General features: G+C 37.6%; 1 protein-coding gene across 7 annotated transcripts in view; it reads left to right on the top strand.

Annotated features, from left to right (window-relative positions):
- SEPTIN10 (septin 10) overlaps nt 1–14,997 on the top strand; it is a 123,980-nt gene that overhangs the window by 8,615 nt on the left and 100,368 nt on the right. For 6 of the 7 annotated variants that reach the window (XM_035001939.1, XM_035001932.1, XM_035001937.1 and 3 more), the window contains one exon: nt 14,854–14,922. In XM_035001939.1, the coding sequence (XP_034857830.1) occupies nt 14,909–14,922 (14 nt within the window). In that variant the 5' untranslated portion in view covers nt 14,854–14,908. Of the gene's footprint in view, nt 1–10,613; nt 10,632–14,853; nt 14,923–14,997 lie in introns of those variants that run through there. The other variant, XM_035001934.1, reaches the window with a different exon arrangement.

Genomic DNA, 14,997 nt, shown 5'->3' with positions numbered 1-14,997 from the left:
AGCTAGTTTTAAGCAGCCTAGTGTCACATGACCAAGGGGTTTACCAAAGGGAAGATGGGAGAATCGTCAGACATCTCTGATCTCCTTTCCCCTCTCCTCTTAAGAACCAGGTCAAGTTTATCCTACTCTCTGTGTGGGCTATGCTTATAGAGACACTAAGGAGTCCTGTTGTTTTGGTTAGCCTTATATGTGTAGAAAGATATTTTGTGAGTCATCTGTATGCTGGTTTTTTGTTTGTTTTTTTTTAAGATTTTATTTATTTTTTGACAAGAGAGACAGTGAGAGAGGGAACACAAGCAGGGGGAGTGGGGGAGGGAGAAGCAGACTTCCCTCTGAGCAAGGAGCCCTATGTGGAGCTGGATCTCAGGACCCTGGGATCATGACCTGAGCCGAAGGCAGATGCTTAACGACTGAGCCACCCAGGCGCCCCTGTATGCTGTTTTTTTCATAAACAAATATAAGTTGTGCTCAGCAATATTTTGCCTAGTTGTATGTATACTCTATAGCTGGAACATTACTTTGAGCTGTGGATTAAGCCAGAATTGCTCAAATGATTTTTGAAAATCAAAAGATGTCTTTGTTATAAAGGAGTCTTATTTTAAGAGGTGTTGTTAACTAGGGTGGTCCTGTATATGTGGATGAGAAATTGTCCTCTTTGACATATTCATAGCTAGTACTGCTCAGTATGCAGAGCAGTGAGTCAGGGCTTCAAAAACAAAAACATTGAATTATCCCCCACCTCCAATATGATCTTCAGCATTTTCCCATTTATACTGCATGAAATCCACTTATTCTCTTGTGAAAGTATAGCTAGCTCTGGGAAGTCAGTGGGTAAGTATAGCTAGCTCTGGAAAGTCAGTGGGTCACTTTCCTAACACCTGGTGAGGTCTTGGGAATCCAGAAAGGGAATCCATTAGGAGTGAATACGGGTGGGCAGTTTTGATTTAGGGCCAGATTGGGGGAAGAGACTGGAGTGGGAAAGACAGCATGGGAGAGTGCTGCAAAAGCAAGGTGGGAAAAGACAAAATGGCAAACATGTCCTGTCCCAAGGTTTACCTAGAGTAGTAGTTCTCAACCTTTTATTTTCGTTATTGCCCCTTAAGGTGAAAAATTAAATTTAAATCAAATTTTGTTAATAAGAGATTTAATCAGTCTTTTAAAATTAATCTAATTAATTGAATAACTTTAAGTTCTCCCTGATAAGAGGAATTCAATACCAAAGAACAATTCTTTTAGGTAGGTTGAGCTTAGGAGGGCTACAAACCATTGACTTTGGGGTTTTTCATGCCCTAAGGGCTGATTTCCACCACCTTTCTGTGGGTTAGGTAATATCTCCACTACAAATGCATGACCTAGAGTTGGTCTTCTAGGAAGAGGGCAGCAAATATGCTTTCTTCTTAGTTAGCTGCTGGATTTGAAAACTTAGTCTTGGGCTGTAAATTGTTTGTATATCATAGGTAAATAAATAAGGCATTTGTGAACCTACTCAGGACTGAACTCCATTTATAATATTGTTTCTATGGAAACTGTATTCTAACTTCAAGAAGCTTATTACTGAAATGAACTTTTGGAAAATACAACCTATTTGTAAGATTATGATTTGTACTAGTTTTAAGTTATATAGTGAAGAGTTTGCAAGAGTTCAATATTGAGCTAAAGAAGAGATGGCTATAGATTAGAAGAACTGGCTGTATATTTTAGGTAGGAAGAAGATTCAATATCTCAGACTGAGTCTGTATACTCAATCTTAAAATAACATGAGATACCTTTTAATTGTATTTACTAATCATGAAAAAATTCCCTTTAAATTTTTTTAGGTATAGTTGTAAAAAACTAAAGGGAACTTTAGCCATTACTTTCAACTTCTTTGGACATATTTTTACTTCTTTTAGTGGTCTAATAATTTCTAAAGATCTTTGCAAACATTAAAGTATTCAAGATGTGTTTTTACATTTTTTTTCCTAAAGATTTATTTATTTATTTGCCAGAGAGAGAAAGAGAGAGAGCATGAGCAGGAGGGGCAGAGGGGGAGAGAATCTCAAGCACATACTCTGTGCTGAGCGTGGAGCTCAGTTGGGCTCAGGCCTGGATCCCATGACCCTGAGATCATGACCTGAGCGGAAACCAAGAGTCGGACGCTTAACCGACTGAGCCACCCAGGTGCCCCTCAAGATATATTTTTATATGGATTTCTCCTTTGCTGCTTTGAGTATATCCGCCGGGATAATTGAATGTTACCAAATGCTAAGGTGCTTTCCCTGTGACAAGTACTTAGGTTGTATTATCACATTTATCCTCCTAACCCCAGGAGCTCAATACTGTTATTCATTTTGTGGGGGATGAGGGTTAACTTTCTTAAATTTTACTGAGAAATCTTTTTTTTTTTAAAGATTTTATTTACTCGAGAGAGAGGCAGAGAGAGTGAGAGAGAACACAAGTGGGGTGAGGGGCAGAGTAGCAGGGAGCCCTATGCAAGGCTTGATCCCAGGACTCCAGGATCATGACCTGAGCCAAAGGCAGACACCCAACCAACTGAGCCACCCAGGCGCCCCCAGAGAAATCTTGTTTTGTTCATGTTTTCATTGTACCTCCTTGTCCCAGACCCTCATACAGGGCTTTGGCAGTTACTTTGTGCTCCAGCAGTTTGCATCTGTTGCCACCATAAGCAGTTAATTCTAACAGCCTTCTTAAGCCATACATTTATACTGACGTCATGTTAACTCTTCTCTGCTGTGACATGGACCATTGAGATCATTTCTAGGGCTCTCTCTTTTGGGAGAAGGTGGCTGCTTGTCATACAGTAACAGAGATTCTGTTGCATAGAAAAGAAATATAATTTACAGTTTCCACATAATTCTGAGAGCCAAAAGAACCTAATGCTGAATTGTAATTTGAACAGTTGGAGAAAATATTTTAATCTCCTTTTGCATTTGCTTATTTTGGTGTATATTTACTTTTTTATTGCTGCTTACAAATATGTTGTCTTAGTTTATCCTCAGATGTTCTAAGTTTTTGTTAGCTATGGCTTTCCCATGTATTGATTACTTATGTTTAGTTAGCAAATTTTGTTATAGCTTCATGAATTAAGTTTTTTTGTTGAGGTATAATATATGTGTAGTGAAATTTACCCTTTTTTAGTATAAAGTTCCATGAGTTTTGATGAACACAAGCAGTTGTGTAACCATAACCATAATCAAAGATATAGAACAGTTCTATCACTGTCCAACCCCCTATTCCTTTGTGCTTCTTTGTAGTCTTTCTCCTGATCTCTGACAATCACTTAATCAGTTTTCTGCCCCAATTGTTTTGCCTTTACCAGAGTGTCCTATGTGTGGAATTACCATAGCTTTTGAGCTGGCTTCTTTTACTGAATGTAATACTTCTGAGATTTGTCCCTGTTGTTGCATGTTCTTTTTTATTGCTGAGTATTAGCCCATTGTATGGATGTGTTAACAGTTGAGTTTGTTCATTCTTTCTCCATTTGAGGAACATTTGGGTTGTTTCCAGTTTTAACAGTTTTGAATGAAGTTACTAGTTACATTCACATACAGGTTTTTATATGAATATAATTTTTCATTTCATCTGGGTTGATATCTAGGAGTAAGATTGCTGAGTGGAATGGTAAGTGTTTATTTAATTTAAGAAACTGTCAAACTGTTTTCCAAAATGTTTGTACCAATTTGTATTCCCACCAATACTGACTGAGAGCCCTTGTTGCTCTGCATCTTTACTGGTGTTGTCAGTTTTTTAAAAAGTCATTTTGATAGGTATGTCGTGATATCTCGTGATTTATTTGGCTTTACCTAATGACTGATGATGTTAAGCATCTTGTCATGTTCTTAAAACTTTTTTAAGTTAAGTTATTGTGTAATTATTGAGTTGTACAAGTTTTAAATATATATGTATTTCTCATATAAGTCCTTTATGAGATAAATGACTTACAAATGTGTTGTCAAAGTATGTGTCTTGTGTTTTCATTCTCTTAACAGTGTGTTTTGAAGAGCAGATGTTTTTTAGTTTGTTAGGTTCAATTTATCATTTTTTCTTTATGGATCACGCTTTTGGTGTTGTAGCTAAGAAATTTTTGTCTAACCTAAGGACTCAAAGTTTTAGGTCTACAATCTATTTTGAGCTAATTTTTGTATATAGTACAAGGTTCCTTTTTTTTTTTTTTTCCCATATGGGAGTCCAATTGTTCCAGCACCATTTTTTAAAAAGACTTGCCTTTCTCCATTGAACTGCACCTTGTTGGAAATCTCCCCCTCTCCCCCTTTGTGCTTTGACTGCTCTGGATCACATCACTCTCTTCCCTTCATAACATTGACGACACTCTGCTTTCCTCTTTAACTGTCTCCTCTTCACTAAACTCCTTGAAAGTAGGAACTTTTATATGGGACTGAGGATGGAAAGGGTATCCAGGCAGAGGGAATGACAGTTGCAAACGGCCTACCTGTGGTGGGGTGGGGCTTTGGCATGTCTGAAAACATGCCCGAAGTGGGGGCATCAAGAACAAGGTGAAGCTGGAGAGATAGAGATAGATGGTGGAGAGTATGGCCCAGGGCAAAAGGATTGCCCTACAGAGGGAACAGGGCATCATCACAGCATGATATTCCTCTTTGTCAGTATAGATGAAAGAGGAATAATAAAAATTTTCACCTATTTATTGCTTGTGTCTTTTTCCACAGTTCCCCAGAGTTCCTCCCACCGCTTTTCTTCGGTTCAGATGGATTAAGCCTTCCTATGTATTTGTTAATTTAGTCAGAATATAGTAATATTTTACCAATTTTACATGTGACCAAACTTCCCAGAGGGGATTTGTGGGAGCTTTGTTTCAAGGTTTACTGTCATTAATGGACACCCCTTGTAGGGTGGAACCTATTTTCATAGCATATGCTTTATGCCTGTCTTCCCCTAACTGGAATGGAAGCTTCCTGATGGCCAGGACTTTTTTCTATTTTGTTAAGTTATACTTCCCCTGTACCTAAGACAGTTCCTCGAACATAGTAGTCATTCAATACATACCTGTTGAATAAATGCATTTTTATAGATATTTGAAAAATACTTATTTCTTTTTTTCTTTTAGTCTTTGTTAAATTCACATAAGTGAAGGGGCGCCTGGGTGGCTCAGTCGTTAAGCGTCTGTCTTCGACTCAGGTCATGATCCTGGGGTCTTGGGATTGAGCCCCGAATCGGGCTCCCTGCTCAGCGGGAAGCCTGCTTCTCCCTCTCCCACTCCCCCTGCTTATGTTCCCTCTCTCGCTGCCTCTCTCTCTGTCAAATAAATAAATAAAATCTTTAAAAAAAATTCACTTAAGTGATAATGGATATCAAGAAAAAAAGAGTCAGACTCTGTATATGCTTGTTCATATGCGTAAATAACTTGTAACCATGGTGTCAATACAGTCTTAAATTCTTATTTTGCCACTTAATATCACATCATATCATTTCTCTTAATTTTCATAATTATTGCTTCCAATTTTTGTAATAATATTGCCCATAGTCAGTATTTCAATGTAGACTTATATGCAACTTTTCCCTTTTTTTTTAAACATTTCTTTTTCTGACTTATAAAAATGGAAACTACCTTCTAAACTGCAGCCTGTTAGTAGTAATACAGCATTAACTATGTTCAGTCTAAAAAGTAAGCCTGACTGGGTAAGTGACTTAGGCTAAGTTTTTAGTGCTCTAAAATGTAGAATTACCAATATGGATGAATTCCAGTCTTAGAGAATCAGTGGAAACTTCAAGAGAAATGGGAATTACCACTGTATTTTTAATAATCATGTAAAAATTACCCTAGATTAATTATATACTTGACTAAAGATTTGGGTGATTAGACTCTCCGTGGGGGATCCAGAGTGCCCATGAGAACCTTAAACTCAGTATTTCCAAAGTTTCATCAGACCTGTGCTGATTTATCTCATTTCTTTCCTGCCTCACAGTAATATCTACCAAATTACCTTAGGTCAAGACACTTGAAGGTGGGCAGGGCTTCACTCTAAGGCAGAGTGGATGTCCAGCCCCCTCTTGCCTTGTCCAGGCTCACCTTTTGTGTCCTCCTTGCACTTAACCTTAAGCCTCTTTAGGCTTAAATGATAATGAGCTTACTGCTGTTTTCCAACCATTCCACCTGCTGTTTTCCAACCATTCCAAGTATACTTGCATGTTTTGCACACATCAGTTCCTCTACTTTCTTTTCCCATTTGCTAGGAATATTTGTATTTCTCTTTCAAGTCTTTGCTCAAGCCTTTTCTTGGCAGTGTCTTTTCTGACCATGCAGGGTTCATTATACCCTGAGCTACTGTTGTGTCCTGTCCATAAGTTGAAAGACTGTTTTCTCACTGTACTAAAATTTAAATTGCAGGGATATTTTGACTTATTCATTTTTGATCCTCAATACCTGACGTTTGTTATTATGTCCTGGAAATGGAAGGCCTTTTAGTTAAGTATTGTGTGTATTTGTGGAACAAATAAAAAGCAGTTGTGTATTGATAGTCTTCACACTGATTCCTCAGTATTCTTTTTTCCTCAGGTATTCCTTGTCGATTTTAAGTCTTTTTAATGAGTTTCTTCTGCCTTCCCGCCTTTTTCAGCTCCTTTTCCCATTTGCTTTTTCTGGGTTAAATAAATGACTTAAAATTTGATTGGCTTTTTTATCACCTAGTCTGCATGGAACATACTCCCTCTCCCAGGAATTCAAGCTGTCTACTTTTCATTTAAGTAAGCCTTGAGATGCAGTTCCAAGAAGTCTTTTCACATCAACTAGCAGTTTTGTTGTGCCTTTCCTTACTTCCCTTTGTCTGAGCATGCAGTTTCCGTGACTCATTATTCATTCTCCAACACATCACATACTTTTTCCTCATTGCTCGCTCATAGGTATGCAGTCATAAAATTGAGTTGAAAGAGACCTTAGAAGATCATTATTATTATTATTATTTTTAAAGATTTTATTTATTTATTCATGAGAGATAGAGAGAGAGAGAGGCAGAGGCAGAGGGAGAAGCAGGCTCCCCGCAGAGCAGGGAGCCCGATGCGGGACTCGATCCCAGGACCCTGGGATCATGACCTGAGCTGAAGGCAGACGCTTAACTGACTGAGCCACCCAGGTGTCCCAGAAGATCATTATTTTTGCTTCCCACTCAGTGCAGGAATTGACTCTACTGTTTGCCTAGTTGATGACTGTGTCACTGTTTAAACCCCCCCACGGGGTGGGGGGCAGTAGCTGAATCCTTCCACTCTTGCTAGGCAGCCCTAGTCCTTCAGTAATTTCTCCTCACTGTGTCAGATTGGCCTCTCTAGTCCATTCATGCAATTCTAATTTTTCCCTGGGGATTCATTTCCCTAAAACAGACTATGGATGTTTGAATATACTTTGCTGTCCCTTTATGGAGAAGTAGGCTAAGGATGTTGGGAAAAAGTCAGATTGCCTTGACTCACACAGTGCTAGAAGGTAATTTTTAGAAGGCTTGAAAACTTATGTGTAAGACATGAAACCCTAAAAGAACTTGGAAAAAATTTAGATGCATTTTTTTAAGCCTCAGGGTGTGAAAAGATTTTTTAATCTTTACATTTTTGGAAGAAACCATAAAGGAAAGGATTGATAGATTAGGCTCTATGAAAATTGAAAAGATCAGTGACAGATCAGGAGAAGATATTTGTAATACACATGACAAGCACAGAGTTATATCCAACAGCTTTTGTAAATAAGAGGAGCAAAAAAGGGATACCCTGATAGGCAAATGGGGGAAAACATGAACTGACGACTTATGAAAATATGCTGAAAAAAATGTTTGAAATACTGGATATCAAATTAAGATGTCAGTGTTTGCCTATCAAATTGACAGACACTTAAAAAGTGTTAATATCCTGTATTGCTGACTACATAATGAAATGAACATACAAATTTTGTTTTTTTGTTTTTGGGGGTTTTTTTTGAACATACTAAATGTGAACAGGTATAGCCTTTTTGAGGGGCAGTTTGGCAATATGTTCATACCTTTGACCAGTAATTATATTCTAGGAATTTATCATGAGGAAATTATCAAATGTACAAAATGATTGTTGCTTATACAGGTATATCCCTTTGGATCCTCCAGGAAGCAGATGCTGAAGTTAGGAGTGTTAGAGGTAGATTGGGGGTAGGAGGTAGGGAGGGGAGGTAATGCCTATGAAAGAGAAAGGGGGAGGAAGCAGGACTGGAAAGGAAAAGCCTTCAAGCTCTGATGCAGTTGCAGATAGCTGTGATAAGAAGCTGGAAAGCTAGAACCTGGTGGAGAGAGCCTCAGAGGCCATGCAGGTCTGGCAGAGTCTGGGCCAACCCAGTAGAGAGCTCTCGCACTGACTGTTAGGGCTGCCCACCTAGCACAGAAGGGGCCAGGCCCTGACACCCTCACTGTGCTCAGTCCTGGGCTAGGGGCTGCCAGGGAGGAATGGTCTCCGGTGGAATACTGTGCAGATCCTGAAGGCTCCGCAGCTGGAGGCTGTCAGCCAGCTTCATTCTTTGTAATCAAAGGGCAAGTTCTTGCTAGACGGGAGATCTAAGTAGTGTACCACAAGAGGGATGTTCGTTGCAGTGTTATTAAAAAATGACATAATTAGAAATGGTATTTTTCCCTATAATAAACATAAAAGACTCCCATTTCTAATTAAAGGGAGGAAAGTAATTTCAAAATAAATTGCATTTATTATTTTAAGCAGCCTTCTATTACTGTAAGCTTTTGTTAAGCTTGATACCCCTAACTCTTTAGTACATGAACCACTCTCAAGAATTTCCATGTCCTGATCTTTTGAGGCTGAATATTAGACTTTGTAGTTATCCTCTAATTTTTATATTTATTGGAGATGATGGTAACATTAAGGTGATATTTTGATGGGACTTTGACTATCCCAAGCTGCCCTAAACTGAGACTGCCCTGGGGGAGATGCAGGCAGGACACAGGAGGCTGCTGTGTTGCTTTGCCTTACACTATCCAGTCTTACTGGTTTCAGTTGAATTCTTTCTTTTTTTCCCTGGGTTGTAATTAGCATCCACTTCTAGAATCAGGTAATGTTATTACTTGTTTTTAGTAAAAGTTTAGATCAAGACTCTTTATTTTAAAGTTTCCTTAACCTGAAGAGTTAATAAAATGATTTTAAATAATGAGTTTGTGGAATCTTTCAAAGTATTATTTTAAGCCAAAGAACTCTGTCATCTTGAAACCCATAAAATAGACCCAGGTAATTATTTTGACCACTCTCTGCTTTTCATTCTCTTACTTTTTTTTTTCCCCCCTCTTAACTCTAGGGAACAGCAGGGAACAATTTGAAAACTTTGGTTCTATTTCTTGGATTAATTTTATAAAGAAAAAAATTGTGGGACAGTAAAGTTAAAATGAAACTATGGTAAAGCCAAGTCACATTTCTGTTCCTTTAAGGCTCATTGTTATACCTAGAGAGAGGGGCAGTTTCAAGAATGTTTACAAGTAAGGAAACTTGTTATCTGAGGTCCTATTGTGAAAGAATCACCAAATGTTTCCCATAATTGGCTGATAGGAAAAAGGTCATCTACTGTATGTCTCCCAAAGGACCCCAGAACAAATTGTGTGCCACCTATGTTGTATTTCCCATACTCCCCAAAATGAAATTTTGTAGAAAGTAGAGCACCCATCTCTTCCTCCAGCTACCCCAAAATGTTATGGCACTTTTTTCTATGATTCATTATATATTACAACTTAAGAAAAGTGTGTTAGAGTTTGCCAGGAGTTAAAGGTACTGTATTTTTTTCCCCCTGTAGGTAATGTGTGTATAGATTTAAATATATATATGTTTGTGTATGATATGTATATGTATTTAAAATAAAGTAAAAACTATAGAAAAAGCAAACACTAATCAAGTGTAGGTGGTGATTTTGTTAGTCTTCCTTGGAATGAGATTGATCAATGACTTTGTGTTTCTCTGAGGCAGGTTCTTAAGATCAAGGGCTCTGTCTTACTCCTCCTGAGACCCCAGTACCAGGCACAGTGATTTACACATAGTAAGTGATCATTGATACTGCAGACTGGAATTCCACTTCCAATTTTTTTTTTTTTTTTTTTTAATTTAGGGTTTGCCACTAGAGGGACTTGGTCAGCTCTTGTCCCTTTGTTATTTTACCTTCAATAATATCTTGTTAATTTGTTAAAAACTTTATTCTAAAACTTGTTTTGGAAATTCGACTAGTCAGGTAGTGGCAGGGGAAAAATTAAAAACAACTATTTTTAATACTTCTATGTGACTCATTCATACTTCCTGATCAAAACATTTATCCACAGAGATATTAAGTAGACTTTTTTGGGCAGGTATTCAGAAACACAGGAAATGAACAATCAAAAGCAGATCTTTGAAATGAACATATATAAATGACAGAAATATAACCTAGGTTTTATTAGTCAAAATTTAGTGATGAACTAATACAAAACCTATCCTGTTTCTTAAGCAATTTTTTTTTTTTTTAAGATTTTATTTATTTATTTGACAGAGAGAGACACAGCGAGAGAGGGAATACAAGCTGGGGGAGTGGGAGAGGGAGAAGCAGGCTTCCCACTGAGCAGGGAGCCCTACGCTGGGACCTGAGCCAAAGGCAGATGCTTAACAACTGAGCCACCCAGGCGCCCGTAAGCAAATTTTACTTATCAACCACATTGCTTACTAAGCAAGTATTTAACAAAAATATGCTAGTCATTATATTAAAACTGTGAAGCTACTTTCTTAACCATAATTTTTTTGACATCAGGAAGTAGCACTAGGCATGGAATATTCTTCTCTCTTACTCAGTTTATCTAAGGCAAGGCTCTGAACAGGGCCCCCAAACAGTTATTTTCAGACTCTTGAGATGGACACTTCAAAATTCCTCAATCACCTAACTCATCTGTTGTACCTAATCATTTTCTCAGCCTCATTTATAACCTCATTCATAACTACAGCAGGAGACCAATGAACTTTTTTTTACGGCACCGAACTCTTATATTCACTATTTTCTTTCTCCAAATACTGAATTCTGCCTCCCTCTGGTACTCAGGGATTTTTTTTTTTCTACCCTAAATGCCATCTTCTCTCTTGCTATATATGCCACTTTTCCTGACTCATTGCAGTATCATTGTCTTCTCTGAAAACTGCTCTGGCCTGTAATGATCTCTTTCTCCACATTTCCATAACTACCACTGCTCTTTTCCCTTAGCTCTCACTTTTCTCTTCTGGCATAGAGAGGGACAGGAGCTACTGCCTACATGTCAGACAATGACTGGGGGCAAGGGAGCTGGCTGGGGGGAGTAAGGTGAAGTATATATAGTTAAAAACAAAAAACAAAACCTTAAGCCAATTTGATGTGCTTATGTGTTTTTCACTTTTTTAAATTGTGAAAATACAGCCAGTACCTAAGTGTTCATCACAGAATTTTTGTTGTGTGCTTTATATAAAGGACATCTTCCAATTGACAAGAGTCATTTCATGTTGAAACAATGTGTTCAATTAGGTACTCAGGATTTGGAAACACTGTATATGTAGTGATTAAGTCACAAGGCCAGCTTCAATAGCTTCTATTACCCAGAATGTACAGAGGGAGATTGTTGTTAGTATTCTATAAAATCCAGTCATGATACATACCTGTGTATCTGTGAGATTGCATTCACAATCCCAGTGTGTGTGTGTGTATGGTGGGGGAGCACTTGAAGGTGCCAAAAGCACTACTCTCTTGCTGCAGTGGTAAGGTTCTCCCTTTCATCATACATGTGGTCAAAGCTGTTCATTGAAGCATAGTTTATTGTAATTAAAGACTAGGGACTGCTTAAAGAAAGATAAGAGATCCACATATATTGTCATATATAAAACAATACTATACTACTGAAGGAATGAAGTAGATCTGCATAACAGTGAAACAGTCTCCGTGAGAGATTAAGGGGAAACATCACAATGCAGAGCAATAGGCCACTACCATTTTTATAAATTAAGACACCTGCATATTCACATATACTCATACATGCATGGTCTGTCTCTGCAAAGGATACATAGGTCTGCTGAGGTACTAGTAAATCAAGGGTAGGAGAGGAACTTATTTTGCACTGTTTTCTTACTGGCACTGTTTACATTTTTCTTACTACATGCATATGAATGCTACTTTTTAAAAAATGCCACATTTCTTTAGTATCTTGTGCTGCACTGAAAAGTAGGATAGCAACTTTTGAGGCAGCATTGCTTTGAAATTCCCACTTCTCTTTTACTTCTCTTCCCCCATTCCTCACTGTTGCAAACTGAATATTTGTTTGGTTTGTAGCTTGGGACAGTAGTGGAAGGAACATCAGCTTTGCAGGCAGATCAGACCTGTGTCTACAGCTTATTGGCTTTTATGATTTGGGTTATGTTCTTTAACCTTTCAGAATCCTAATTTTCTCATGTAGGCTGGTCAGAATGAGAATATGTATAGCTCAGAAAATAAGAAATGTACTTAAATAAGAATATGTACTTAATGAGCTATGTAATGATTGGCATATAACAGGAACCCTATAAATGATAATTATTTCTATTTTAATTGGATAACTAAGGGACTTGTTCAAATTTTTAAATACCTGTTTTCCTAACTCTACTGAAATTGGATCATTAACATTTGTATTTACCCTGGCATTCTTCTGGGGAATATACCTAATTTTGAGTATCTTCTTGGCTCCTAGAATATTTTTTTAGTGAAATAGCTCATTTTCCCTTTTTAATCCTGTCTTTTGTTTTTTTAATTTTTAATTTCAATTCAATTAATTAACATATAGTTTATTATTAGTTTCAGAGGTAGAATTTAGTGATTCATCAGTTGCCTCTAACAACCAGTGCTCATTCCATCAAGTGTCCTCCTTAAAGACCAACACCCAGTTAGTTACTCCATCCTCCCCTCCATCAACCCTGTTTGTTTCCTATGGTTAAGAGTCTCTTATAGTTTGTCTCCCTCTCCGATTATGTCTTATTTTATTTTTCCCTCCCTCCTCCATGCTCCTCTGTTTTGTTTCTTAAATTCTAAGTATGAATGAAATCATATGATAATTGTCTTTCTCTGATTGACTTACTTCATTTAGCAAAATACCTTCTAGTTCCATCCATGTCTGTGTGTATATATATATATATATACCCACAATGTGTATATATATATACACACACACACATCACACACATACATCACATCTTATGTATATGTGTATATATATTGTTTATCCATTCATCTGTCGATAGACATCTGGGCTCTTTCCATAGTTTGGCTATTGTGGACATTGCTGCTATAAATATTGGGGTGCATGTGCCCCTTTGAATCACTATGTTTGTATCCTTTGGATAAATACCTAGTAGTGTAATTGCTGGGTCATAAGGTACCTCTGTTTGTAGCTTTTTGAGGAACCTCCATACTGTTTTTCAGAGTGGCTGCACCAGTTTGCATTCCCACCAATGGTATAAGAGGGTTCCCCTTTCTCTGCATCCTCGCCAACATCTGGTGTTTTCTCAGTTGTTCATTTTAGCCATTCTGACTGGTGTGAGGTGGTATTTCACACCTGTCAGGTGGTTTTGATTTATATTTTCCTGATGCTGAGTGATGTGGAGCATTTTTTCATGTGTCTGTTGGCCATTTTTATGTCTTCTTTGGAGAAATGTCTGTTCATGTCTAATGCCCGTTTCCTGACTGGATTTTTTGGTTTTTTTGGGTGTTGAGTTTGATAAGTTCTTTAATGGATCTTGTATACTAGCCCTTTATCTGATAAGACATTTGCAAATATCTTCTCCCATTCCATAGGTTACCTTTTAGTTTTGTTTTTTTTTTTTAAGATTTTTATTTATTTATTTATTTGAGAGAGAGAGCACATGAGAGGGGGGAGGGTCAGAGGGAGAAGCAGACTCCCTGCCGAGCAGGGAGCCCGATGTGGGACTCGATCCAGGGACTCCGGGATCATGACCTGAGCCGAAGGCAGTCGCTTAACCAACTGAGCCACCCAGGCGCCCACCTTTTAGTTTTGTCAACTGTTTCCTTTGCTATGCAAAAGCTTTTTATCTTGATGAAGTTCCAGTAGTTTATTTTTGCTTTGTTTCCCTTGGCTTTGAAGACATGTCTAATAAGAAGTTGGTGTGGCTTAGGTCAAAGAGATTGCTGCCTGTGTTCTCCTCTAGGATTTTGATGGGTTCATGTCTCAAATTTAGGTTTTTCATCCATTTTGAGTTTATTTTTGTGTATGTTGTAAGAAAATGGTCCAGTTTCATTCTTTTGCATGTCATGGTCTAATTTTCCCAACACCATTTGTTGAAGAGACTGTCTTTTATCCATTGGATATTCTTTCCTGCCTTGTTGAAGATTAGTTGACTACAGAGTTGAGGGTCCATTTCTGGGTTCTCTGTTGTGTTCCATTGATCTCTGTGTCTGTTTTTATGCCAGTACCATACCTTCTTGATGATTACAGCTTTGTAATATGGCTTGAAGTGTGGAACTCTGATGCCTCCAGCTTCGGTTTTCTTTTTCAACATTCCTTTGGCTATCCGGGGTCTTTTCTGGTTCCCACTGTAAAGTCTTCTAAATAAAAGTAATGTTCTTTGTCTTCCTGGATGTAAATGGGAGTTTACTCTTTTATAGAATTTTTGAATATTTGGGTAAGTATGTTGATTGTAAATTATATGTTGAATATTATATATTATTTACTTTTGCATATATTTATCCAGCAGGAAAACCATGTTTTAAGCATGAGTCAGTTGTATAGATTGCAAGTCAAAACTTGGTGATAATGATAATATTAGAATTCCTCTTTAACATAGATATGTTATTTAGATATAAGGTTTTCTGGAGTAATATCTGTTTTATTTATTTTTTTTCTTTTTCAGCTCTATCAGTCTCACATGCCAACAAAAACAACTTGTCTGTCCTCACAAGTATCTGATGATGAACAGAAAGTGAGTATATCTTTTAAATAGATCCATATTGTACTCTGCATACCTCTCGGATTTCAAAGTAACTACTCAGAGACC

This window comes from Mirounga leonina, unplaced genomic scaffold (assembly GCF_011800145.1).
Source record: "Mirounga leonina isolate KUSES-001 unplaced genomic scaffold, KU_Mleo_1.0 Mir_125, whole genome shotgun sequence".
Lineage (NCBI taxonomy): Eukaryota > Metazoa > Chordata > Mammalia > Carnivora > Phocidae > Mirounga > Mirounga leonina.
The sequence above is the reverse complement of the archived record's forward strand: the minus strand, read 5'-3'. Positions and strand labels throughout refer to the sequence as shown.